This window comes from Echinococcus granulosus (genome assembly GCF_000524195.1).
Source record: "Echinococcus granulosus chromosome Unknown EG_S00074, whole genome shotgun sequence".
Lineage (NCBI taxonomy): Eukaryota > Metazoa > Platyhelminthes > Cestoda > Cyclophyllidea > Taeniidae > Echinococcus > Echinococcus granulosus.
The window spans coordinates 372,293-399,080 of NW_020170454.1; the positions used below are offsets into that span (position 1 = coordinate 372,293).

The window sequence follows — 26,788 nt, forward strand, 5'->3', positions numbered from 1 at the left end:
TGGTAAATCAAAGGTCGTCAGCGCGCTTTGTGTTATTTCACTCCTTGCACAAATGAATTTAGGCTGTAAATGTCAGGCTTTCTCTGCAAGAAGCAGTCGATTAAGTTGCCGATTCTGCTCAAGTATCGTGGTAAAGGACTTACTAGGAACAGAGCTCTCGTTCAGTCCCACGTATTTAATGGATAAATGATCCTTTGATATCCTTGGATTTCCTTTCATAAGAATCCAAATTCCATCTACCGAATTACCCAAAAACATAGTTGGAGTCAAACTTAAACAGCATTTCTTGCTGTTTAAGTAGATGGAGATGAAAAATTCTGTCTTTCTAATTATTGTATTAAAACCAGTTGGAATAGTTTAGAAAAGTATTCGATCCGTTCTAAACTCATCAAGGTATTCAGAAATTCAACGTTCACAAAGCTGTTAGTTTCCATTCTTCGTCGATGCTCAATCAAATGGCTTCTAAGGAATCAATTTAGAACAGATTACGCATAGTTGTCGTTTTTTGGGGGGCTTACCCTTGATGAATCCGTGTCTTCAGCGGACTCAAAACCCAGGAGCATTTCATTCAGATAAATGCGGTGGTCAACGTTAAATAGTAGGTTTATTTAATCTTTAAATATGGTATCTTTTATGCATTTTATCTTTGTCCCAATATGAGGATAAATTAGTTGTCAAAATTGTTTAAAATCGCGAAAATCTTACAGGATTCTCTTTTACCCTCAATGCAAAGATATTTTCACTTGCGATTTTACATACGTCCCTCAAATAAGTGCAACGTTGAGGGCGTAGAAATCTCTGGAAATCGTGCTCCGTCCAAAACATGCAAGTCGCAGACAGCCGTGGAAGAAGCATCTAAAGGGGCGTTATAGATAGATGTTTAGCAAAAACTCAAGTTACTGGTCTGGGCGCGGTTTGTTGATCCTTAAGGAAGGCAGGAATGTGTATAAAATGTCACTAATGAAGTAGTGCTGATTTTGCGTCCTTCTAGAGGCAAGAAGTAATGAGCTGTGGTGCATTCGACTGCAGATGGACACGGGAGTGTCGATAGATACTCTAGTCAGTCTGATTCAGTCCGACTCGCAGCCAATACCCGCAGCAAGTGCGGATGCGATGCTCTTCGGCGCGTTTCCCGGCTGTGCCCTTGATAGCTCCCCTCTCATCCATTCCCTTGGCGACTATTGCTGCCCTCCTCTTGTTGACCACTGGACACCTTCTCTTTTCCATCACTGCAGCCGACGCCACCTCTCATGGTTACATCTCCTTCCGCAACGCCAAGGAGTACCATGACGTCCTCTTCCTGTATGTTTTGAGCGCCCTCTTTATCTTGCTCATTTAACACTCCTGAGTTTATACCTTATGTCCAGTAAATGGTTGTCAAGTTCCTGTTTCCTTACAATATTTTTGTAATTTAACAAGATTCAATCACTTAGCTGAGTTTGCCATTACGAAAACGCGCAGTGTCGTCTGCCACCTTAAAACAACCAATTGCACTATACAGTAAAGAAAATGTCTTAGTTAAGTTTGAACGAAAATTACTTGTCAATTTGTTAACAGCTATTAAATGTGTCAGTTTAGCAGGCAATGGCAGCTGCTCATCTGCAAACCAGTAACCATAAAGAAACCGAAAGTGTCTAATGATGGAACCCAGCTTCGCTTTTCTCTCAGGTATAGACATGGTAAAAAGCAACAGTAATATTCAATAAGGTTGGTGTCACACTCTTCAAACGCACATGAAAACCATTGTCACACTTTTCATTAATCTGTGCAACAAATGGAGTGGTGAAGGATCATATCTCACTTCCATTCACCCAATTTGCTTCAGAGCACACAAAGGAAAAAGAATTAAGTGTGAAGGGACCACAACTGCACTTAGCAATTGCTATGCATCAGTCGAGACAAAAGAAGAAACTGTGTGAAGCATCCATCACCGACGGAGAAGAATTACTTTATCCTATCAGGATTGGTAGACTAGCGAGGGGTAGCAGAAGTGTTGGAGAATTGCGCATATATAAAACGGTATAATGAAACACCAGATTTACCAATTATTTACAAGTAGTTGTGCCGTTTATGAAAAAATTGAAACTCATATCCCTTTTTGCAGCAAAAGGCAAAATATCTGAATGTTTTATACTTAGTATTTGGTCATGCGGAATAAACCTCATGCAGCAAAGCATAATTGCTTCTTTTCAACATTATATTTCAACACAATTCACTTTTTTGCTTGCAAGCTACCTAGGTTAACAAACTTGTAACTATCCAGGTGAAGGTTCCATGATAGTAAGGTTAGGCATTGTGCGATTACTTCGAGGTCCCATTGGAAAGTTTTGTCCGCGTTTAGCGTAAAAGGCTAATTAACCCCTTTTATTTTGCACTCACCTACCTTACTGTTATGCAGATGTGATTCCCTCATTTACCCTACAATTGTACACTGTTCATGACAATCGTACACCCATCCTTAGCCACTAGAGCAAGACTGCACTTTGACACATTTAAAATTTGGCAAATGAAAAGAGCAGTCAAGTAAGACAAATATGTAATCCGTGAACAGGATTCCCAAACGCTTTTGAAATTTCGTCAGCTAATACAAAGGGAACAGTTATCTGTAAGCCTGCAATTTACTAGAGGATGATAAAGAGTTGTTGAGAACGTAGAAGATAAAAGCAGAAGGAAAAAGTAAAGTGTGTGCCACTGAAGCGTACCTGAGTAGAATGCTCGCGTAGACATATTCAATGACAATGCAATGCACTGACATGTTGACGAGGATCTGACAATAAAAAGTTCCATTCTTTTCCTTCATTTTGAAACAGTGACGTATTTAACGTTAGCCACTTTACCTGGCATGCCGCTCGAACCGATGTCGGAGGGAGATGAAGCGTTGGCAAGAAAAGGCAAAGTAATGAACAAACATTAGATCATGGGCATAAATCCGAGGTGTTTACCAGTCATTGAGCTATTCTGCCAACACTGGCCAAAGATGATGATGAGGCGGAAGAGAGGGATAAGACTCTAATCGAGAGGATATAGCAGAGAGGTCAGAGGTAATCGGTGGTTGCGAGAGAGACTATAGGGAAACAAGGGAAGAAATGAAGAAAAAAAGATTTATTGTAGGTGATACAGAGCAAAGTTTGCTGAAATGGTCAAAGCAAAATACACATTCACAGCTTTTGTTCAATCAACGAACGGAGATCATTGCACGAATTTGGACATCGACATTATTGTAACCAAGCAGCTATGCAAATAGCCTGAATTATAAGTTTGGGAGAACAACCTGTGGTAATGCATATCAAGAAAGCAGCTCAAAACCCATAAAAGACTTGTGAGAAGTTGCTGAATGGACTGGTAACTGCATATTTGTGACTTCAATCTGGCGGTAATCGAAAAGGAGAAAAAGTCAAACAAATGGAATTTGAAGCGATTGCTCCATAATTCATGCAATGGATAGGCAGTATTTGCTCTCTGAGCATCTCTGCTGCCACACTGTTCCACACAGTTGTTATCGACGGTGTTTGTAGAACCAATCCCGACAAGCCGTTCTCTCCGACAGATACAATAGCTTCTTGACAGGCACCAAAGAATGGTGCATCTATGAGTGCATAATTTTTACGCTCAGCGTAATGATTAATTACACCGCTCAAGGTTATAAGACTTGAGATAAGACGTGGCGACACCTCTCTCACAGACCTCTTGAGTCATGATCCACATCAAGCAACAATGTTTATCAGTCGATAAACCACCTCAACCTTACTTAACAATTTCGGTGCAATAGCAGGATTATTTTGATCTCACGCAGAAAATTAGGCAGATTTTATAAAAATGACGTGTTGTGAAAAGGATCACTTGAGAAATTGGCAATGCCACAGGGAATTGTGTTTAAAGGTGTGTTGTTGTTGTTCTCTTGCAGACTTTGCTTTAATGGAATCAACTAAATCAAGTCCACTGGGAAAGGCTGCGCACTACATATTTTTCCGTAGTGAATCCCAATAACCCAGTTTTGTGAATAAATGAGAATGGGAGCTTGCTGTACCTTATTTACCGTTATTTGCCACAGACGATGTGATTGTGGCCATTGCGATTCACTTATGATGTCCTTTATCTGACATTTTGGATTTATTTAGAAAACCTCCTCTATAAGCAATGCACGTATATTCCAGTAGACATGCTATATGAAGTGGCGTCAAGGAAATATCATCCACCTCATCTCAAGTTACGCATGTTCTCTAAGGTACCTGCAGTTAAGTGCTCAAGCAAAAGAATTTTCATCCAACGCAACTTTGCAAAGTAACCCAGTACCCACGTAGTTATGCCTAGAGTCACCTAGTTTCCCTTCTCTTCTTCTTGTTTCTCTTTCGTCTAAATTTCACGTTAATATGCGGTCAGGTGCCCCGTTCATTAAACATTGCAAATGGCCAAAATCTCCCTTAGCGACATTTAACATTTCATATGTTTATTTGTGCGTGCATATCACCAACCGATACTACAATAATTAAAGAAAATGGTGAACACGGACGTGGTGGTTGAGGCACAAGAAGCCAGAGTGGATGCTTTCAGTCCGATCGTTAGTTGATTGGTCCTTAAAGACTACGCATTCTAACACAGTTCTGTGCTTGGAATTGCTTAATCGCATTATCGGGAACACTTATCTCAGTGTAAGGTTTTGGACGCACTGCCTGCGACGACATGAGCGTTTCTTCGGCCATTTACTGCAAATGGGTCCATATTCGTACGGCTTATCCCCATAGTGGTTCCCCCTTGAGGAATCAACTAGCACCATCACGCACACACACGAAAGAAGCGTCTATTCAACAATTTAATAATCATTTAGTCAGTCAGCCACTCGGTTCATCTGCTAATCAATCCAAAAGGAAAAATTGCACTTAGGCAAAATCGTATTGGCACGCAGTAAAATATTGTGGGTTTTTCCATTTTAGGCTGCACGCCATCACATCGCCGTGTGGCACAGCCCAGCCTATTTGAGCTTGCCCAAACTATCCGTATGTACAGAGAAAAGCATGGCAAACTGCATTATATCGTGTTAAGTCATACAGCACTGAATCGTGTACTTTCACCCATTTGAACGCACCTTCTTAACACGATAGCACAAAGAGCGGTGAAACCTCCGAATTACAACCAGTGTCTTTCAGATTAATTGGCCGATCATTCCTCGTGGTCTAACTGCTTATAATCCACAGAGATATGCATTACTTATGTATTTTGAATGTTCCTTTTAGAGAAGAAGCGAAAATACGAATCAAACCTCGTGACTGGGGAGTCACCGTCCAACAACCCTGAGAAGGCTCCCGTGTCCACGCCTCCCCGAACGTGTACTCACTCCTCCCATTTACTCATCCCAATAAACATGGCGAAGTCGAATCAACCTGGGTGTTTTAAGAGTGTAGAGACCAGGGAAGAAGAGATCTGCGTGCCTCATCCTACACTGGTTTACTTCCTCCAACAGAAATGGTGGAATACGTCTGGGTGGTTGCCAGGTGAGTCTAGCATCACCGGTACCATTTTTGTGCTTGACAATATTTGTTCGTCCCAGTTTTGCACCTTGCCATGAGGAGATATTCGCTTACTGGAGCAGAAGTTCACGGAGTTCTTTTCTCTTGTCATCAGAAATGTGGTCAGGTGCGCGCAAGTGTTACCTAGATTGCAGTTTAAAAAAGGGTGTTGTGGCTGTCATCTGCTCCATCTGTTGGTTGCAGTCTCTGTGTTAGCCTCAGTGACTGGGTGAGTAGAGTGTTCCTTCTGCAAAATGCAGGACGTCTTTAATGCAGCGTAGGAAACCAGCACCAAGTATTATGGCTCAGGCGAGTTCTGGACATATCATGTGTTTCACTGTCCAGGTTACCTTCCCTATGCCGACTTTCAATAATGTCTCTCCTTCAAGTAGCATCCCCTTCCTTTTGCTGAACGCAATTTTGCAGAATGAGGGAGGATCCTAATCCTAGTTTTTCGAATTTTTCGAATGGTCTATATATACTTAACTGGATGAATATTCTATTAGAATTGAACATTTGGGAGTAAATAAGAAGGAGTTTGTCTTAAAGAAAATGGATACAATTCTGTACATTCATCGATAACATGGCAAGAATTGGGTGGATTTGAGATAGGCTGGAGGAGAATATAGATTGTCTTTGGTAGAAGTGACCAAGCAGGCTCAATTCTTTGATCTAGTGCCTAGTTGAAGTCGTAGCGTAGATTTGCTCGTCAATGATTTGGACTAGTTTTTAGATAGAATTACCCAAATCGCCTTCATTTGCTTAGGTGAATGAGCACTTCAAGGCGAGTTTGCCAACCTTGATTAAATAAAAATGAGTTTTTCTTTAAGAAACTTTATTGCGTTCTCTTAAATTCATCACTGTTATAGCAAATGTACTTTGGACTTGAGAAGGGCTGGAAAAGTGTGTGGACTGGGTCTTTGCATTTCCTTTATTTCATTTAATGTCTTTTTTGCTTACTGATGACTTTCCACCACTTGTTCCATATAGCATTGAGGTACTGAACGCATTTGTATTAACGACCAAATTGTCAAAATACTTTCTTTTTCTTTATCTTCTGGTCCCCATTGAAGTCCGCGTTCCTTACAGGTTTCTAGCTTATCCAAATTTGAAGGCGACTGCTCTATGGTCTGATGAGCTGCAACAAAGACGAAGTGTTTGCATGTGTTAAGACACTCGCTTGGTATACACTTTATTGAATATAAGGCTGTTACGAGTCAGAACACAGACGCACCCAGGGTATAATTACATCATTCCCGAGTTCTATTTTTACACTAATCCTTAGCGCTCCAAGTGCGTGCAAAATTAAATTCAAACGATTTAATGAGACGAAGTCAATGGCCCAGGTATCTTCCTCAAAACGCAGTGAAAATAACCAAAGTAGGGCGATTCAACAGTAGATAACTAAATTATGTCCCTATTCAAGAGTTCCGATTTGTTATAAAATTAGAAAGATATATGGTTTTGATATGCACAGAGGATAGTGTATTTGTCATAAAGTGAAGAAAGAAAAAATCTTAAAAAATAACCTTTCTTGAGCAAAATCAAACATCCATGTAAGCTTATCACTTTGATTTAAAATCGAGAGGAACAACATGAACATTATCACCCGAACTCTCAAGCACGGAGTTTATTCACGCCTTTGGCTTTCTTTCCTTATAAGCATCAAAGTTACCCAACACTCGGTCAGTCTATTTAAGGACACATTCAAAGGGTAGAGCGATACAAGGCTCAAGGCCATGTCCGTCGTCAGACCAATGACCACCTCTCTCTTTGCCTCACAACTCGTGTGTCGTTCCTACACCTCAACTGTAATGAAGGCCTTTGATAATTCAACCATCAACTCCCACGAACGACGACTATTTTGCAGGTGGATTAGCTTAATAAAATGAAGTAAATGCACTTGTGTCTCACGTCAGAATGTGAAGGAGAAGCCCTGAGGCTGAAGTGGAAGATAGGTGTAGCTCCGAAACCCCACGAAATAGTGTAGTCAAAGCATTTGGTTTTGTAGAAAATTTTCTGGTCTACGAGAGCCTCCTCACTGCACTAATTGATTTGCACAACCTGGAGGGAGTGCTGCAGACGACCGGTTAATTAGAGCCAGCGGAGATTGGGTGCTTCACAAACGTTTATCAGAATATCGAGTTTAAAGGGAGTAGAAAATGTAGCGTCTTTGGACTCGTAAAAAGCATTAAAAGCCTTTGATTGAGCGAGTTTTCCTGCATAGAACTAGTTTTCCGAACCTACATGGAGAGCAATAACCCTGTTCCACAGTCACTCTTGTCTAATAATCTAGGATGGAAGCTTGTGACGAAGTTCAATAAATGAGCTGAAAGATCCTCTGTATCAAGTCTTCTAATCATCGATTGCCTACTGGAAAGAGAAAGCTGCATTCTACCGATACGAATTGTGTGAAACTCCTTCTGTCTCGATTTCATCGGGTTACACTGGTGGCAGTAACGTGAGGAAGGTGTTGTGCCACAACTTCACAGAAGAAGGGCATCAGCTGTGAACGACCGAATCTGCCAGGTATCTTTGCAGAAGCACCAATGAATTTATGGCCACTATTGCCAAAAGCCAACTCCCAGGTTCTGAGTTACGACCAGCAATAAAAGCAGATCAACCTTTAGTGATCAGTTGGTTTTCGCCAAAAAGTACAACGCATTTAGAGAACAAAGAGGAAATTAGGAATTTAACACTATCCCCGATAGTCGGTTGGGTCGTGATAAAACGGCAGCGATGTGAAACTGAAAATGAGCCTACGAAAAAACTTTATGCTTTGCATCTATCTTTATATAAAATCAAACGATCCTCTCAAACACGCTTGGCATACAAAATCACTCAACCTCATTCATTACCACCCAAACAAACCTCCTTTTAAAGTAAAACGCTAACCGCATCAAATTCCACAGAAAGCATTATTATTATTTGTCAGAAAAGTCCTCTTACTGCGTCAAAGCATAAACTCGGTTTTTCTTAAAGTCTACGCGATTTCTTAGACGTGTAGCTTGTGATACCTGTCTCATTCCATTCCCCGCACCAGTATTAAAGATGCTTGCAGGCTGGTATCCCCTTAAAATGCATTTTCGAAGAATCCAGAATCAAATGCTTGCCACATATGGCATAGAACTGTTACCAGCGTCTTCTAAATCTGTCCTCCGTTTATGAGACAGAAGGAATTTCTATCGAATTCGCCTAGTCCTCTTCTCCAGCATTACTAACCGAAGCTACCTCATTGGTTTCGCAAAATCGATGCGCATTTCAAAAGTTTTTCTTGAAGACTTCGGCAATTTGAAAGGATAGGAAGGTGATGTTTGGTAGAGAAAGGAGATGTGCGCATTGAAAAGTAAATTCATTTGTGCTTAAAGGGGGTAGGTTTGGGACGGAAATGTCAGGACTGTCGCATTTAGATTTACTCAAAATCGAATAACAAACATTCGCTGCATTTATTGGATCATTGGGTGTTAAAACTGCGGTTTGGAATAAAGTTACCAAAGGGATTGGTAGAATTTTAAGATTATCATTTTGATCGAAGGGTTAAACAAGGCACTGCGATAGTAAAATATCTCCATTTCAACCACGCCAAGGGCTTCAGAAATGCGGGTTTCGTGTCAGTGGGACTAAATTAGAATCCTGTCTATAAAGAAAATGGATTTAGCCATTTCACCTCTGACATTTTACTTTTTTGTATAGAAGAAGTAGAAATACAATTAACGGACGTTAACTGATGAAGTAGACTGATTTGCCTCTTTGAGAGAGGTAGCAGATTTTGCTGCCCAAAGCTCATTTCAAAACGCAAGTGACAACCAACATTGATGAAGAACAGACATTTGGCGGAGCTTTTGGTTGATCGTCGACTTCATATCTTCTCGTTACCCTACAAGCGCGCCTGCTGCCTTAGCACCAAACCTCCTTTCGAAGACAAGTTACGAGCTACTGGATGGCTTAATATGTGGACGGGTATCACACTAGGTTGACTGACATTGATGGTGCAGTCATCACAACAATCTTAGCTGGTGGTGAACGCTTAGTATGAGGATGATAGGTGGATGGATGATTGGATGGATTTGGGATTTGGTCGTACCGCAGTTATCGCAAGCTGTTAGCAAGCGTAGTGTGCCCAAAACGCTCTACTATCTGTGTTTATTTTTTAACAACTTTTATGCGCTTTATTGGATAATGAAACAGGAATTAGTCAAGCTTGCGTGTCTGTTGGGGAAATCGTCAATACGCAAGCAGGCCTCATCACGACAAGTGGCTTGAGTCATCCTTGAGAACGTGGAGGAGCATGCGGCTGGAAGTGGATTTATTGTTGTCTTGTAGAAGGGCACAGGCGGAAGTAAATTCATAGTCATACGTTTTCTAACCTCCTATATACTACAATTCTAGTGAGTAGCATTGTGGCTGGTCAAGGGTCATAGGTGCTCGACTTCTTTCAGATATTTTCAGACCTTATAGTCGATGCACAGAAGGACTTGGAGACTGGTAACAGATCTCGATGTCATCTTAGTCTTTGCTTGATTGTATTCTCAAGTCTACCGTGAAATTCTATAAACTACGAAAAAAGAAAGCAAACTATACAATACACTTGTATTATTGGTAGTTCAGACGATGTTCCAGACCGAACACCTCCAACTTCCCATCGCGTTAAGTAGGTGGAGCTGTCTAAGGGTGACTTGGGAGGAGAGCGCTGCACCATTGCTTTGTGACATTAATCGCTACATCCACAATAATGCTGTAGGCACATCTTCAAGACGGGCCTTCTCAGTGGAATTTCACATTAAGCATCACTGGCAAGGATTGATGTGGTTTCAGTATGTTTTTTTGGTATTTAAGCATTTGCATCCAGTTGGTGGATCGGAGCGTCTTCGAATAGGCAATAAAGCGTGGCACAAGGAAGGTGGACAGATAATTGATGGAGTGCCTTAATGTCGGTATATTAAAATGCTATATAATGAGATGTATATAGAAACGGGTTGTGTGGAACATTCCGATTTGACATAATTACATCAACAGAAATTAATTTAGTATTTTCCGTGTACCCATGTAAGGTCGCGTACAGACCCACTCCATTTGAACATGAAGCAGGAGCAGTTGATTGCACAGATTGAAGAATTCGACTTCAAACCAACTGAAGGCGCATCAAACTATCAAACTGTGATTTCGCCATCTTGAAGGCATCACTGACAAACTGAGATCAGTGGAAGTTCTCTCACTCACTCCGAACGGCTGGCTTCCTTCCACACTGCAGCAGCAATCAGCCCTGGTAGTAGTTTAATAGGTCTTACCAGAGCTCTACCTTCAAGAACATCCAGTTGCGCGATAGGTAGTGACATTCCAACGGAACCTGACCAAGCCTGATTTAATAAACCCATATCACTCGAAATTCCTCACCCTCACCACCAATAAGACGATCTGAGAGGATTGATTATGGCAGTATTTGGTAGATCCTCTATTCATCATCGCACCTACTATTAGTACTGGTGAATTCCAACCGTGCTATTTTAATTCCAGCTCGTTCTTGCGATCTGACCTTTCCGATTTGGTTGAACATATTTGCTTTCTGGTTGACCGACTGGTTTACTTATTTTGTTTGCAATAAAGTTACATAATTTCATGTTCTACCAACGCTTATGCGCGCTTTCCTCATTGGCTTTGTCAGTGACTGTGTGCTACTCTGAATCAATGAAATTGTTTAAACTTGGTGATTTAGGGCTGGAGATTTGCATGCTCACCTACTTTGAGGTGCTGATTTTGCAGCTAAGTTAATTATTGTTTTCGGTCAACCACTAATCAGTTAGGTGGCCCAAATCAGGACTGACCTATCGAGAATCGTTTATTCTCATTGTCCTATTTCGAAGGTCAGACGTACTGTCCGCATAGCTAATTAACGTAGGACATCCAGTCAACGGTGCAATCTGGATTGTCGCCGCAATAACGGATGAGGTGTTCGGCCTACGTCATGGTCTAGTGAAAACGAATGAGGCGGTTTGATTGCTACTACCCTCATCAAGAAGGTGGAAGGGGTGGCAAAGTAGACCTTATTTTTAGTCTCTAATTTTGTCTTTAGCATAATCAATCCTGCGTAGGGTCGAATATTTCTTTGAGGTTAATAAAAATGCTTAGTCTAAATCATAAATTGAAGGCTTAAGGCATCTATCATCTCGATTTGTCTCTCCTAACTTACCAAAAACCCATAAATGGGCTAATTGCATTGCCTCTCCTATAATTGGCTGGCATGAGTACGATTGTTAGAGGGGAATCTCAAGACATACTGCTAGGAATTTGTCCCGCTTTTTCGGATGACAGATGTCAGATGTCAAAATTTAGTGTAATGGGACGAAATTTTTCTACCTATTGTAAGAAATCTTTTAAACGGGCATTAACACCGAAGAGACGGTGTTCCAACAGTACATTTACCGTGAGTAAGCCGACAGAAGAGAAAGAGGAGGAATAGAAAGGAGTGTTTCTGGATCGAAAGAAGAACGGTGTTGATAAGGGTACACCAATTCGACGGCTTTTAACCTATGCCCCTCTTTGTCAAGCTGACAATGATAGGTTCCATACTTTTAGCAGATCCCCTCGAGGCATCTCCAGTAGCTGTTATTGGTGGCCAAATTTGTCAAGTAGAGATTGATGGGTGTTTGCTGTTGTACGCCTTAATTGGGACTCCTTGCTCTAGGATTGCACCAGAAGATGAGTTGAGGAGGCAAGAATATGCGAAACCTTTGAAGTTGTTTATGTTTGATACAGAGGTAGCGGATTTTGACCAATTTGAACCAGTTGTGTAGATGTTCTTTCAGTTACATACATTACGTTTGCTAAGGTGAAGAAAACCGAAGGAGTTCTTGGAAAAGACAGCGCCGACTGAAGGTAATGGGGAAAAGAGTAACAAAGTAGATGTTTTTAGCATGGATTTTGATAAAATGATAATTTTATTGTGTCACATTAAAAAGATTTATTCACAAGTGTGATTTTTTGTTGCCAACTCATCCACAAGTGATTCAAGCGTGAAACGTCAGCACGTTTCTTGGGCACTTTATTTGTTCCCATCTCTTTGCCAATTCGTTTATCCCTGATTTATTCACATATCCCTCATCATAGCAAGATATGTAACTCAATTCTGCATTTACTACTCATCCATCTGTCCTTCCACTGATTTGAACATTCTTTGTTCCCACATCTAGTGTCCATCCATCTCACATCCATTTATTCATTTTACGCATCCCCGTGTACTCTCATCCATTTATCTAAGCTTTGTTCCTTCCATCTATTCATTATGATACCACCCATCCACGCGTCACTCTCTGAGTGCACCGCTTCATTCGCTTTGATCCCATTTTTCACCTCTCCACGCATTCCAATTGGATTCACATATCAAGTACCCATGTGTCCCCTGTCCAACGTTAGTTATAACGACAAAATATCACCTTGAATCTATTCCTTAAGAATTTAGGGAAAATTTACTTTCTCTTCTTGCAATTATAGTCACTAGTTAATTTTCAAATTATTTTGAGCCCTGGTTTTAAGCTTTTGCTCTCTTTAGACACCTACCCATCACACAGTTATTGTGGTGCCGGCATCCACCACTCGCTCTGCCCATGACATGCTGCGCACCTACGTGTCACATTATCCATCGCCAAGTTGATTGACAGTACCATTGTTAATGCTAATGTACCTGGAGGTCATATTATATGCATTGGGGGTGTTCTTTTCTGCATTTTAGAGGTTAATTACCGCAGACGTTGGGGTGCCAACAGAGGAGAAAGGCCAAGTCAGGCCTTGGGAGAAGCTTAAAACCTACACAATGAAGAGATGTTACACAACGGATCTTGTGTAGAGCTTTATGTGCTGTTTGTAAACAAGTCGTTACTTCCTTTATTTACTGATTCCTACAGCATGGTCTATTCCATTGATCTAAAGAAATATCATTATATCCTTTTAACTGGTCCGAGTGAATCATAAATGATTGCCTCACTAGCACACTACTAAATGGCGTCAAATTAGCCATCGGATAGAACCGAGGAGGCCGGATTGGCTATGGCGCGCACAAATGGCGGCATAGTAGAACAATGCAACCCATTCCAAGCTGAATATAGTGGCAGCAGTCCAGTTCTACATGGTCCAAAGTGGGAAACGGTTTTGTTTATCGAAAGGTGCTAATATACTGGTTGCACTTTTATACACTTCCTCCTAGGTTTAACGCTACTAAAATTTTATTCATAGAAACATCATTATTGGATGCAGCATTTCAGTTGCCCTATTATCTCATTCCTGTGCTTCTGCAGTCCGATGGTTGATTTAGCTCTGCGCTTAAGTTAGGAGGCACTTCGTCCTCCTAAGGCGATTGCAGCATCACTCTGCGACATGGCTTGGGGGCCATGCCACCAGTCCCTCAGCTATCTCATGCGCCACCAACGACCGCTCTTTTGTAGTACTCTGTCTTATTGCTACCTCAGACTTCAAAGTAGATTTGGTGCACCACAAATGGGCTTGAATAGGCATAAATGGACACAGACGTGGCACTAGAATTGGTTCTAGCTATGTTATCTGGTGCGTACAACAGATGGTCGAAAATTGTACCTGTTATAGAGGAATGGTATTGAGAACTGATGATGAGCGGCAAACTTTAACGGTGCGGTAATCACACATAAATTTGACTTTAGTCACTATAACATGATGTAGTAACCGCAATGTGTCCCAGTGCTGCTAACTGTTTAATGAAATAATAGTTATATTGCATGTACGTTCCAAACCAAACTTATTTTTGGGTCTTGTTTTAGATTTAGGCAAGCCTGATTTATTACTAAATGTATCGCAGGATGGCCTTATTTATTCTTAATCGGCGTGTTGTATCCTCGACATATAGTCTGACTTCTAGCACAGACATACGCATGCAGGTTTACTTGCTCTATACGGGCAGACGTTTCATACTACTTAAAGCGATTAGCTGGGAATTCTCTTTTGTTGGATTTTTCGGTCTAAAGTAAAGAGTGGATAATTTATCCCAAACGGAAGAACAATATCTGGCAGAGAAAATCATCGAAGTGATTTGGGAGTATCGTTTAAGCAGTTTTATAAGCCTACTGCGTGGATACCTACTAAAGTAAAAGGTGCTCTAGGCGTATCCATGCTATTTGTGACTGTAAAATCGTTTGGTCCGCAGTTGGTTGCCTCTCCACCACTACATTTGATTCACAGATACTCCTACATTCCAAACTCATTTTGTCCTTTCTTTTTTGATCCCTCTCCATTTTACACATATACTCAAACAAAATTATTGCATCATTGGGTGTTACAATGGATCTTTCGAAAATATTACCAAACGGATGGGTAGAATGTTAAAATCATCGTTTTGATTAGAGGATAAAACGACATTCTGATGGTGAAGTGTCTCCATCCAAGTCACCTTTTAATACAACGATGGCCACGAAATTAACAGAGGTGGGACCTGAAGGACGATTGAGGGCAGAAAGCTTGGAGATGACAGGGCAAAATTGAATGTGTTAACACAAATGGGGTTAATTCCTCCGTTAAGTATTTCGAAAGGCAAAACCGTATTTGTGCATAAGCAAACATTATTCGAAAAATCGGTCAGCATTGCATGTTGCGGAATTGCTACTTGGAAAGACTTAAGAGTGAATTGAGAAATGGACATTAAGGCAAATATTTACATTGGAAGCTATCCCTTAGGCAGCTACATAAGCGCAAGCGGCTCATTCGGGTATTTTACTCAGTAAAACCAAAAGCCTATGAAGGAGTGATGCTAATACAAACGTAAAGTAAAAGCACGTAAGGAAATGAGAGGATTTGTTAGGGCATTTTTTTTGGCACGAATGCTCTTTTGCGAGAGGTTCATTACCTATGCGCAAAAATCATTTAATGTGTGCTAATCGAAATTTATCTGCAAATGTAAGAGCAAATTAATGAAAAGTGGGTAAAGTGAGATGAAGAAGTTGCCAACAATTATTTGACAAAGCTATTCATGTATGTCACATTCTGAAAGTCACCAGCCAAGAACCAGTGAGGCGCAGATTCGGGTGATTGGATGGGTGAATTGAGAAGAAGCATGCTGTCACTGCAGTGATTTAAAACTTCTAAGGCTTTATTGGTCAGAAAAGTAAGCCTAAAAGGAAAGCAGATGTTGGTTCTGTAGTACAGAATTATAATTAATATTATTGAAGCAGGCTCCCGTTTTTGATGTCTTTCACTAAGTGAAAAAGAGATACACGAAAATTAAAGCACCGTGAAGACACGACCTGATGTAACAAATGAGCGTGAAATATTTATCAGCAACAGAATGGAAGATGTGTTGTTCAGCCCCATGTGATTGAGAGTAATTTGTGCTGATCCACACCAAGACGTCATCAGGATCTGCTCATTTTGGTACCACATCGACTCATTCCACTGAGTATTTCTCCTTCAACTTCCATGATTCGCAAATGCCTCACAGTACGACTTCAATGGAAATTAGAATTTAATTTCTATCCTGAGCAATGGCTACGACATTTAATATAAGGCCATCAGTGTGCATACTCGGTATCAACTCTAGGTTTATGCTTTGTCACCGTGTGTCAAATTCAGATTTATGCGGCCCTACATACAAATACGTCTCTTCTTCCCATTGGCATATCAGTTCCAAATTGACTGTTGTTTTAATTCTGTTTTTAAAGACTAGTGACTGCAATGGATTGATGTGTGTGAAGAGAAGTTGAAGTCAGTAAAATTTTAATAATTTACAGACACACCAATAATCAGCTCCACTGGTACTTCATTTAAATGTTGCTGAAGGGAGTGATTGCTCTTATGGAATGGTGGTGGTATTAGAACCACATTAATTTGATAGTGGGGTTGGTTGCACGCCAAAATGAAGTTGAGGTAGCTGTTACTGATATACTTATTGATGAAAATGTAATAGGGGGCCTAGTATATTCTGTAGTGTAATTTACCATCTTTATAAACCACTGAGATGAAGGATCTACTATGAATGAGCGTGGTTGTGAAAAAAGTGGTGCTGCGGTAAACTAAAAGGCTAGGACAATTGACTGATTTCCTGTGGCGACTTGGTGAGCTGCAAATCCCACTGTTATGCAATCTCCTGCTTCTGGAAGCAAAACAACTAGCCACCTCTACTTTGAAACCTTATTGCAAAACTATTTACTTTCACTTACTAGCCGATTACTCGCTGGTTCAGCTTCCAAATGAGTTGTCAATTGACGCCCACCCAGAAGCAAAGGAATGGCTTCTCACAGGCCTAAAACTCTTTGCCTGAAAGGCTGTGGCCGGCTTTCGTGCATTATAAGTAAATCATCCAAATTTTCAGATGCAACTTGAATTACGTTTAAATGGAACTCCTGCTATGCAACTTAAAATGAGTTGTGGGCAATGCTGACGATTGCATTTTGGACACCGTTAAGGAAGCGCAAGACGGTTACGGAAAAGGGACATGTCTCACATGGTCAATCACTTAAAACAATTGTTGCAAGACTTGTTTCAGTTTGCCAAAGGTGTAAAAGTTTTGGCTACCATAAATGTCTTGCAAATTCGAAGTATGTTGCATTGAAATGTTAAATCCTGTGTTGTGTAAGGGTACACGTAAAGCGCGCTTAAAATAAGATGTGAGTGGTTGTGGTATTTCCATTTCTCTGTCTTGAGCTTTCGAGGTTTCAAAGCGAATTAAATAACTGCTGTTCCATTGCTTGTCGTCTTCTGTGGGAAAAATACTACTCACTTCCTCGTCTAAGAAGGCACTAAATCCAAAACTTACTTGTAGTACAGTCTCGAGTCAGGCCGAATTAAGATTATCTGAACCTAGGCTGGCCTCTGCCCGTTCCGTGAGGACAGCTTGTTGTGTATCCTCTGCATGTATTGTTCTTTTATCTTTCTCGGGGTAATTTGCACCACTAGTATGGAAAGCCGACATCCCAGATACGACAACAGGTAAGGCATCAGGGAGGACACAAGTGAGTTAGAGCAAAGGCGAGTTGAAGAGACACCCTTTTGGCGAAGGGTCAAGGAATAGTGATCTACTTGACCACTTATACTACCTGGGTCCTTTCTGATAGTAATGCTACCCTATGTTCACCTATCATGTGATCGTCCACCTCACTCGATGATCTAGAGTTTAGTGAACACAGTGAACAGAGACTACGAAGGCCACGCAGGAGAACTGGACTAAACACCTAATTTTGAATTGGCTAAAGAGAAATACATACGAAACATGGACATTGAGGCAATTTTTACGAATAAATGATGCCATTACCAACCACAAACACGTGGTACAAACTTCCATGATTACTATATCTACGTCAAATGTCAGTGCATGCATTTTGCGGTAGTCAGAGGCGTCGGTCAAATGGTAAGCTTAACTGACTGCAAGTGAGATGGTGGAGGAGTTTGTTTGAAGACGGATCACCTAAATCGGAGGCAGGTTGCAACGTGTGCTCTTCTACTGCACTTTGATTGTCTCGAGTTAGTCAACGCCAATGCCACCATCACCTTCACACCACTTTCCCAACCTCATAGACACAAACTATCAGTTTGCTCAAACAAGAACACACATTACCGACAGGGTATGCAGTAATTAAAATGGTGAGGACAGTTGCGCCTCAAAGAAATCGCAGCCTAAATGTTCACGTCTGTCAAAGCAATATATATGTACAAAATTCCCCACTCCCGAGGAGTCCCGTTTTAACATCCTCAGGATTATCATTCGGACGATGCGAAGATGTGACCACTGAGCTAGGCTGACGCACTATTGTGTAGCTGAATGAAGGTCCGATGCACAAGCCCAGAATGACCTCCTGTTCTCATAAATATGCACAACAGAGGATCATTAAGGGACGTCCACCCCACCCACTTGCCTTTCGTCCTCTCCAGAAGAAGGAAGAGAATTTGAAGATAATGCTGGGAGATATGCATGGCACTTTGTCCCTGTTGCATAAATGTCTAATGCAGATCAAGGTGTTACTTCCGTTAATGCGCGTGTAGTTCATATATGACATTACAATTCTGTAAGAGAAAGGAGGAAATATATCGGAGCAAAAGCATTTTTTTTTCCTCGTCACTTCATTTCTGCTCGTTTGAGTGTATTGATGAGCCTCTGTGCTTAATTTCTAGATTGAAACTAAATGAACAGCGGGCGACTGCGTGTAATAATATGTTGGCAAGTGAACCGGCCTCTCGTCTCCGGAAACTGTGAGGTAACTATAATTAATGTCTCTAGAAGCTGCGGATGGCTGACGATATGGCATAGCACTGGTAGTTTCTTGGTGGCTAGAGGAAGGCCACGGGAGCCATCTCTGGTGGTTTTGAAAGACATCCGGCAAAACGCGTAAGAGACGCTATTGAGTACTGTGTGATGGATGGATACAGGTCACTGGAGTTGTACAGAGTTATTCACTTCCCCATCATCAGGGCTACTGACCATTCTATTGTTCGAGTTGACAGGGGATTGCCATTGTACAGGTTACCAGACTGTTTAAGCCACTAAGCAAACGTGTTGTATTGCTCAGAAATCATTTTGGAACGCCACTATCCCACGAAAAATTCCATTTATTGGAAGTGTGGTAATTTTCGTTGGCTCAAGGGACAGCGTTAAACACCTTACATGTAGGATTAATGGATGGATGTGCGGTGCTTCACAGTTTGACGTATGCACCATCTAATACTGCATCGACAACTGCGTGAACTGCTAATTGTAGAGCAATCAGTATACAAGTCGTCAATGCACATGTCCTTTTAGGCAGCTGTGTATGAGAAGTCAGGATCGACAGTGTGAGCGTATATTAGCCAACTAAGGAAGGAGCGACGAAGGCAGAAAGTGGGAAAGAAAGTCATTGCAGTTCATCTGGCCATGTAAGAAATATTTTTCCAATTGCAGTCTGTCTTAGGTAATATCAATCAATCTAAAGTGACAGGGCATAGCTGGAAGCATTTTCGGTATCACATTTCCATTCCTTATCCAGCCCCCATTCATCAATCCATCTATCTATCCAACCACCTCCTGTTCACCCACCACACTATTAATCCATCCAAAAACGCTAGTTCAGCCCAATTCCATGGCTTCTTCATACATCCAGAACTCTTTCCTGTATCCATCCGACCATACATTAATCCACCCATCCATTTACATCTTCGTCATAGGTACACCCATACCTCTACTCATTCATCTACATATCCACTAACTTTTCATCCTGTCATTTGTTCCTCTTCTGCATTCCTCTACCCCATGCAGTGCAACCTTGATTCCAGCAACATTTTTGATAATTTATGTTTTGCAAAAGTTGGTTCCCCCGCTTTTTGCTTCTCCGAATCCCGGAAAAATTTTCCTTCGGAATCTTTTTTGATAGAGTTTAAATTCATATTTTTAAAATCAATGCTACTCCCATGAGCACATCGTCAGCTATTATAAAATTGGTAAATTTGACTAAACGCAGCAGAACAAATCGCACATGTCCATAAAATTAACCAATCGGCAGATAGTCTCAACTATGCAGTTGTCAGTGGGGCAGTCCATGCAAAAGTTTGTCCATTTTCGAAGCAAATGGAACTGCTACATGCATCTATTTAGTAGTTTGATTTCAAAGTATGCGTTTGAAGCCACAGTTTTAGCGAGCAAGTACGTAAGATTGAAGCAATTAAAAGTACTAATGACAACTGTCAACAGACATGATGGGAAATCAAGATATATGCTAAAGTAAGAAAAATGCCCTAAAAAAGCAAACGACTATGGAAATTACATAAAAAAGAAGATCAAAATGAGCTTTATATAGACCTTGCAAAAAGCAGTCAACACACTATACGATCTAACCTCCAATTCGCCTTGCATTTGGCATTTTATTGAAGACTTTAATGCTTTCAAATAAATTTCCCCCCTGAAAAACTCCTTTAAGACACTGGCGAATTGAGAAACCGCTTTTCTTTGCATTATATTAATGAACTTAATTAACCCCTTTTTAAATTTCTTCTTGAATTATGCATATTTTTTACTCCTGTAAACTGCTTCAGTAAATTTTCATTAGTGGTTCTAACATTTTACTGATCCCTCCGCAGTATTGCTGAACAAATTAATAATGTTTTAACGTTTATAGTGGGAATTGGTATTGCTTTACTCTACCTTTTAAACAAAATTAGTTCTCTCCACCTTTTTAGCTATTAAGCTCAACGCCTGTTCTCGCTTGGAATTCGAAAGTGTGTTAAATTTTCTTCATGCCTTTTAACGCAATCAGATCGCTTGTCATTATTAGTGATCAAACGTACCACATTTCACCGGTTGGCGTACAATTTGATAACGAGTGTCAATTAAGTGTTTAAGCAGATTTAGTTCTCTCCTCGTTATCAGGGACCAAAAAAACACGTTTTATCCTTTAGCAAACAAAATTATGGCGGATTATCAGTATGCGTATTAGCATTTTGTTTTCGCTTTTCATCATTAATGGTCAAACTATTCCTGCTTCAGCGGTTAGCGCCCTATTTGATAGCGAGCTTTTAATTTATGCTTTGAGCATACTTACTTCACTCTTCAACGTTACCAATCAAACTGAACACCTTCTATCGGTTAGCGTGGGAAACTATGGCGAAGCTTCTTCATGTGTTTCAACATGTGCAGATCGCTCCTCAGTAATTGTGAGCAAAATAAACACCTTCAAAGATTATCCTTTGAACATATTCAGTTGTCTCTGCATTATTTGCGATTAGGCTGAACGTAATGCAGCTGCTAAAAACCGAAGTTGTCGTAATTTTTCGAATACGGCTTTTAGATGGTGCATTCAAAATGATATTTGACGTTTTTCGATTTCGACATGTCTGTCTGGAAAGAGCTTTGCCCTCTATTATTTGCTCTACTTAAATCCACCGCGTTTCGTCGGTAAAACCGCAATGGCCCAACTGTTGTGTCAAAACAAATGGATTGAGGTGAATAAAGTAGGTTGCGTTCGGGAGAATCCAAGTGGGTGGATACTTGGCGTTTGAAAATCGTGCATTTAACATTACGTTAGTACTGCAAATGATATTAAATGATTACTTAGTAATTCCACTTTGCTATTAATTCCTTCGTTTAAAACGCAACTTTAAATAAGCCGAACAAATTGTAAATGCTATTTCTTTTCCAAGGTTTTCTCCTAGTTTACCTAACTACTGCTCAAGTTCCTCAAATTGCTACTGTGATGCAGTTCATCAAAATGGTCTTTTAAATATCCACCCTTCCCATTTATCCTTAAGGCCAGTTTGTCTTTGTTAAAAAAAAAAATTTAGTTCGATGCATTTTCAATCGAAATGTCCTCTAGTAGTGTCGGCTAGCAAAGTCCTACCCGAAACCATGCTTCTATTGCATTTTAAATCCGTCAAGTAAGTGAAGGTGTAGGGTAGAGCTGACTCGTAGTTATTAAACAATCTCCTTCTCCCACCAAAATGGGAGCCGTGAAAGCATTTGGATTCGCACCAGGGAATACAGGACAAAGAGATGTTGGCTAAGGTGTGTGTCGGGCGTGCAAAGGCTAGACTTATCGATGCGTAATGTGGTATTTCGACAGGTGTGGCACATTAATCAAGAGTGTTAATTCCAAAAGCGGTTACGTTTGATCAGTATTTTCCAGGACGTGCAATTCGGACCCTTGTTGATGGAAATAAAGCATCGAGGCGACTAAGTCTCACATCGTGAGCCTTAAAACGAGCCTTTTAGCAGTCACTGATACAGTGGTTACACCAGTACTCAGTGGAGATGCTACTGATGTTCACTATGGATGTGGAAGAGAAAAACAGCTATGGAGTTGTGAACGAGAGGCATTAAGTCATGTTGGTAAATAAACGATCGCAATTTGTCCCTCTTTACTTCATCAGTTAATTTAATGGATTAAAGCGTCACTTTAGCGGTATTACATTTAGCTGAAGTTAAAACGTACGGTTTTTATTTAACAGATGGTAAATTTCAAAGCCTGGACAATCTTTTGCCTCTATCCGGGAAGATGCCTTTTTGATGTTTCACTAAAGCAGACCAAGTTGTGCATGTTGAAGCCTGTCTTAGCTGTAAATGTATGAATTGGTCCCAAGAAATATTTTAGCCAACAAAGTTGAGATAAAAGCTTTCAAAGAAAAGTCAGTTTAACATGGTTATCCATATCTGTATTTTACGCATACTGTCAGCCATCACACATTTTGCCACAATTCACCACGGCTGTCCACTTACCAATCTCCATGTTCCCATTACTAATTTTCGGAGGCATCTGCACCGTATCATATTAGCTGTCATGTATGCTATGTAAATCTGGAAGTTAATGAATTAGGAGCAAAATTCATGGATGCACACATAGCAGTCGTAGTCATGTCTCTGATTAAGGAAGCCAATCTGCAACCTGTGAACAGTACGCGCTCACTTAATCCTGATTTCTTTCACTTATACGGAAGAACTTGTTGCGTTTAGTCGCCGTTAGACCATCAAACTCCAATGTCAGTTTTGTCCTAGGGCGACGAAAATAATTGCACAGTTCGTTGATGTTTGAAGTACTTGAATGGTTGCTAACTTCACGACTTTCCGCTGCTGCATTGCTGTATACTACGTATAAAACTCCATCGCCATTTACTTGTTTCCATATAATGTAAATGTATACGTTGCAACTTATCTACTTGGTGTTTTGGCTTATTGTTAACAATGGGAAGTCTTTGTACACATTGAGGAAGTAGTTCGGCTTCGACTAATGTTGTGCACCCACCCAGTGTCCAGGCCAGACAGCGCTATCCTACAATTCATCGGTCCTGTGATGTCAACGAATTGTGTGACAGAGGGCAGATTGCTAACAAGTAGCGCCAGATAGATCCAATGCCTCAGTCATTTAGAGGTGAAATGGCTGAAATGGAATAAATTAACAGATTAACTGAACTAATGACCATTTATTGTGTGGTAGCAAAAAGCAACGATTAAAAGACGGCATAAATTTATGGGAATTTTGAGATTTGACGACATTACATGCATTTATGTGACAGTTAAGTGAAAGGCAATTTCCACTCTGTCTTGATAAATGTCAAAACTAGAGAGGCATTTTAGCTGTTTCAGGATAGACAAAGGCCAACCGAATAAAAGACGAAGCTGCAAGGGGCATATGAAATAATAATATACCACGCTGGTCAGGATACGCAGCAGTCTATCAGCACAGTAGGTGTAATGAATTGACATTTGCTTGGGTGAGCTTCAGTCCTGTCGAGTTTTAAACCAGAATACGTAAGTGATGGACGCCCATCAGTGCAGATGTCCTCCGTGCTAACCGATCGGTGTAAGCTGAAAGCATGGCCTCTGTGGACGTGAATACAGTTTAAGTGAGGAAACACAAGATAGTTCAGATTTCATATTTCCTAGTATAATAGGATTATTAGCAGATCTATTGTCGGTGCGTGACAGTATACAGCATGTGAAACTCCCCGGAGGCAACAAATCAATGACACACAGAAAGGTCAGGAATTACGAGAAAAAAAAATTGAGAAAAGCGGAGCAGTAGAGTTTGCGATTTTCCCCTATCAAGCGAAGAAATGTGGCTCTAGCTTTGGTATATATGACTAAGCGAATCTCATTTCATCTCACCTCATTGATATGATGACCGATTTAAGGCAGTATGCCTCTATAAATTTAGGTGGTACGGCTCTGCTTTTGGTATAGATGAACAAGCACAGTACATCTCGACACATATGTAGCGTCCCGAGACTCCCTGAAGACGAAAGAAGACACAGTACTCGGGCAGAATACATGTATTCAGCACAGAGAAGGTGCCTGGGCTATTGGCATGGCCCGAAAGGCCAGCCCACCCAGCGAGGCACAGGGAGGCTAATTCAAAGCACGAAAGTGGCGCCTCACCAATACCGAGGGATAAACCACTATCGTATTACACATATCATAGATATAATGACCGATTTGAGACGGCTTTTTCTCTGCTAATTAGAAAAAATTTGGTTTAATTGTGGTATAATGAATGAGCATAGCGCAACTCAACATATTTCAGAGATTTAACGACTAATTTGAGGTCAATTTTTTCATCTACAAATTGAATAAATTCGAATCTAAATTTGGTAATCATAACTAAACAAGTCTCATCCAGCCTCATTTCACCTCATAGATTCCGTGACAGATTAGAGGCTATCATCCCTACAACAACTAAATAATTTGGACTTTTAAACTGGTATATATGGCTAAGCATAACACATCGCAAAATGTACCCGAGAATAACTGGCGGAATTGAGAAGAGTTCCACCAACCATACGAATTAATATTTGGCTCTTGCTTTGATAATAACGACTAAGTAAACCGCATTCTATCGCCTCTTTTATTTCAGGCGATTTTTCGTCTACCAAATGAACAAATCCGGCTCTCGCGTTGGAAATCTCAGCCGATCTCATCTAAGTTCATTGACTTCATGACCGATTTGAGGTACATTTCCCTCTACCAAGTGAACAAATTCGGCCCACACTTTGGTATACATCACTATGCGCATCGTGTCGCATCAAATCTCAACGATTTGTTGGTTGATTTTAGACATGTCTCCTCCTACCAAGTGAAGAAATTCGGCCCTCATTTTGGTATACATGACTTTGCTAAACGCACACTATTCCATCTCATCGATTTGCGTACAGATTTGAGGCCATTTTTTCTTTGGTATGCATGAGTGAGCAAGTCTCATCTCATCTGCTCTCTGTAAGATTTGACCCTACGCATCATATTTCATAATTTTTGCCATTACCAATCCAGGTCCTCTGCGTGGCTAACATTTTGCGTAAAGCATCACACTTGACCCATTGTGGTGATTTTTTTCACTCCCTCTTACCCTTTTTTTCTTCCTAGCCTCCGTTCACCATACAATCCTATTGTCTGTATGCCTCAGTGTGCCTCCACTCTAAAGATCTAGCTACTGTTATCCAATAAGCTAATTCGCAGCAAGACAGCCTTCATTCCATTTCAAATAACCAGCTCTCATCAGCCCTCAATCAATTTCTCTAACCATCTGCCTGAGTTTCTCTGCAGCTGTCTAGCTTCCGTCACTTAAGCGCCTTGATCTCTAGCTCACTAACTCACTTTCTCTGCTCCCTATTTCTATTCAAACTCATATCACTGAGCCTCCTCGCTCCCCTACTAGCGTTTGCCTACCCACACAGTGTTAGATGGGTAAAAAATGGAGTTAGATGATAAACATGGGTGCAATGAATGCCTAGAGAGGTAAATAGGTATAAAGGTAAAAATTAAAACTCCAGAAACTAACTAAACAGCCAGAAGTGAGTGAGTGACCAAACGGGTGAAGCACCTGACATAAAAGTAGACAAGTCAAACGTATCAAAAATGCCATTTGTCCCAATCCAAGGCCTTACAGAAGACGTTGTCAAAGTGCTATATACCACTGGTGGCTGTGAATTTTGCTGGTGACTGGCTGAGGCGAAAAAGATTTGCGTCTCGACTCTGGGTAGGTTCTAGAAGACTGCTCCATTTCTGCTGCTACCTTTATGATCGCCCACCACCCCCTGACATGAAGAATGAAGGGATGACTAGCGCAATCAAAATGCATCGTATGCACTGACTGGACCGCCAGAAGGATCCATAACAAGTTCAGTCGGTATGAGGGCTAAGGGATTGGCGGGTTTGTTGGAGAAGGGGGTATTATATTTAACACCTGTGCCCAAACCTGAAGCCGAAGTTTGTCAGCTGCACTGCTCCTGATTTAAAGGATGGATTCAAGAAGACCACCCACTACCAAAAGGGACCTATGGCTATTATTTCAATGGCATCACAAAAATCACCATACTTCCGCCTCCAGATCAGTAGACCAGTTTATACATGTCGCAGGTTTCTCGAGTGTTCATCGACTCCATCCTCGATTTTAGGCATAATTTAAAGAAGGCCTTCTAATAGGCGGTAATGGCAATACTTCTATTACATTCTTCGCAATTGCTCTCCACTGAAACTTCAAATGAAGCATTTTTGTATGAAATGCTAAAGGTGGATTTCATGAAACTATGAAAAATAATTTCCTGTGAAGAATCAAGGCCCAACCAAATCTATCCTCTAATGACACAGCAGGCAACGTGTTCAAGTAAACGAAGCAGGACAACAAAAGGTTAAGTTTACAATTAGGCTAGCGAAACGATGTCCAACCAAAAAATTGCGAGGCCGAAGATCCAAATACTGCAAGGTAGGAGTCAACACTTTCAATTAAGTGCATCTCAATTCATTTACTTGTGTGTATCCGATGCGACACTTGTAAAAAATTAGTTGAATGAAAGAATGATTCAGCAAATGGGGCCTAGGCTATAGT

General features: G+C 40.8%; 4 protein-coding genes across 4 annotated transcripts in view; 3 read left to right on the plus strand and 1 right to left on the minus strand. All coding sequences in view use genetic code 11, as the record gives it.

Annotated features, from left to right (window-relative positions):
* Positions 1-69: 69 nt before the first annotated feature.
* On the plus strand, positions 70-7,598 carry EGR_07328 (hypothetical protein; the record flags this gene model as incomplete). Its single annotated transcript, XM_024496577.1, has 6 exons — positions 70-130; positions 992-1,197; positions 1,236-1,302; positions 4,932-4,994; positions 5,232-5,489; positions 7,516-7,598. The coding sequence occupies 6 exons, from the start codon at positions 70-72 to the stop codon at positions 7,596-7,598; spliced, it is 738 nt and encodes a 245-aa protein (XP_024349053.1).
* Positions 7,599-12,055: 4,457 nt separating this feature from the next.
* Positions 12,056-14,346, plus strand: EGR_07329 (hypothetical protein; the record flags this gene model as incomplete). Its single annotated transcript, XM_024496578.1, has 4 exons — positions 12,056-12,291; positions 12,337-12,472; positions 13,661-13,799; positions 14,237-14,346. 4 exons carry the CDS (start codon positions 12,056-12,058, stop codon positions 14,344-14,346), a joined length of 621 nt encoding a protein of 206 aa, XP_024349054.1.
* A 3,066-nt stretch (positions 14,347-17,412) lies between these two features.
* Positions 17,413-18,705, plus strand: EGR_07330 (hypothetical protein; the record flags this gene model as incomplete). Its single annotated transcript, XM_024496579.1, has 2 exons — positions 17,413-17,444; positions 18,624-18,705. The coding sequence occupies 2 exons, from the start codon at positions 17,413-17,415 to the stop codon at positions 18,703-18,705; spliced, it is 114 nt and encodes a 37-aa protein (XP_024349055.1).
* A 3,751-nt stretch (positions 18,706-22,456) lies between these two features.
* The window catches only part of EGR_07331 (hypothetical protein), a gene marked incomplete at both ends in the record, with an annotated part of 8,452 nt that continues 4,120 nt past the window's right edge, over positions 22,457-26,788 (minus strand). The window contains 3 exons of the mRNA XM_024496580.1: positions 22,457-22,585; positions 24,346-24,422; positions 26,402-26,466. Of these exons, the coding sequence (XP_024349056.1) occupies positions 22,457-22,585; positions 24,346-24,422; positions 26,402-26,466 (271 nt within the window). The remainder of the gene's footprint in view (positions 22,586-24,345; positions 24,423-26,401; positions 26,467-26,788) is intronic.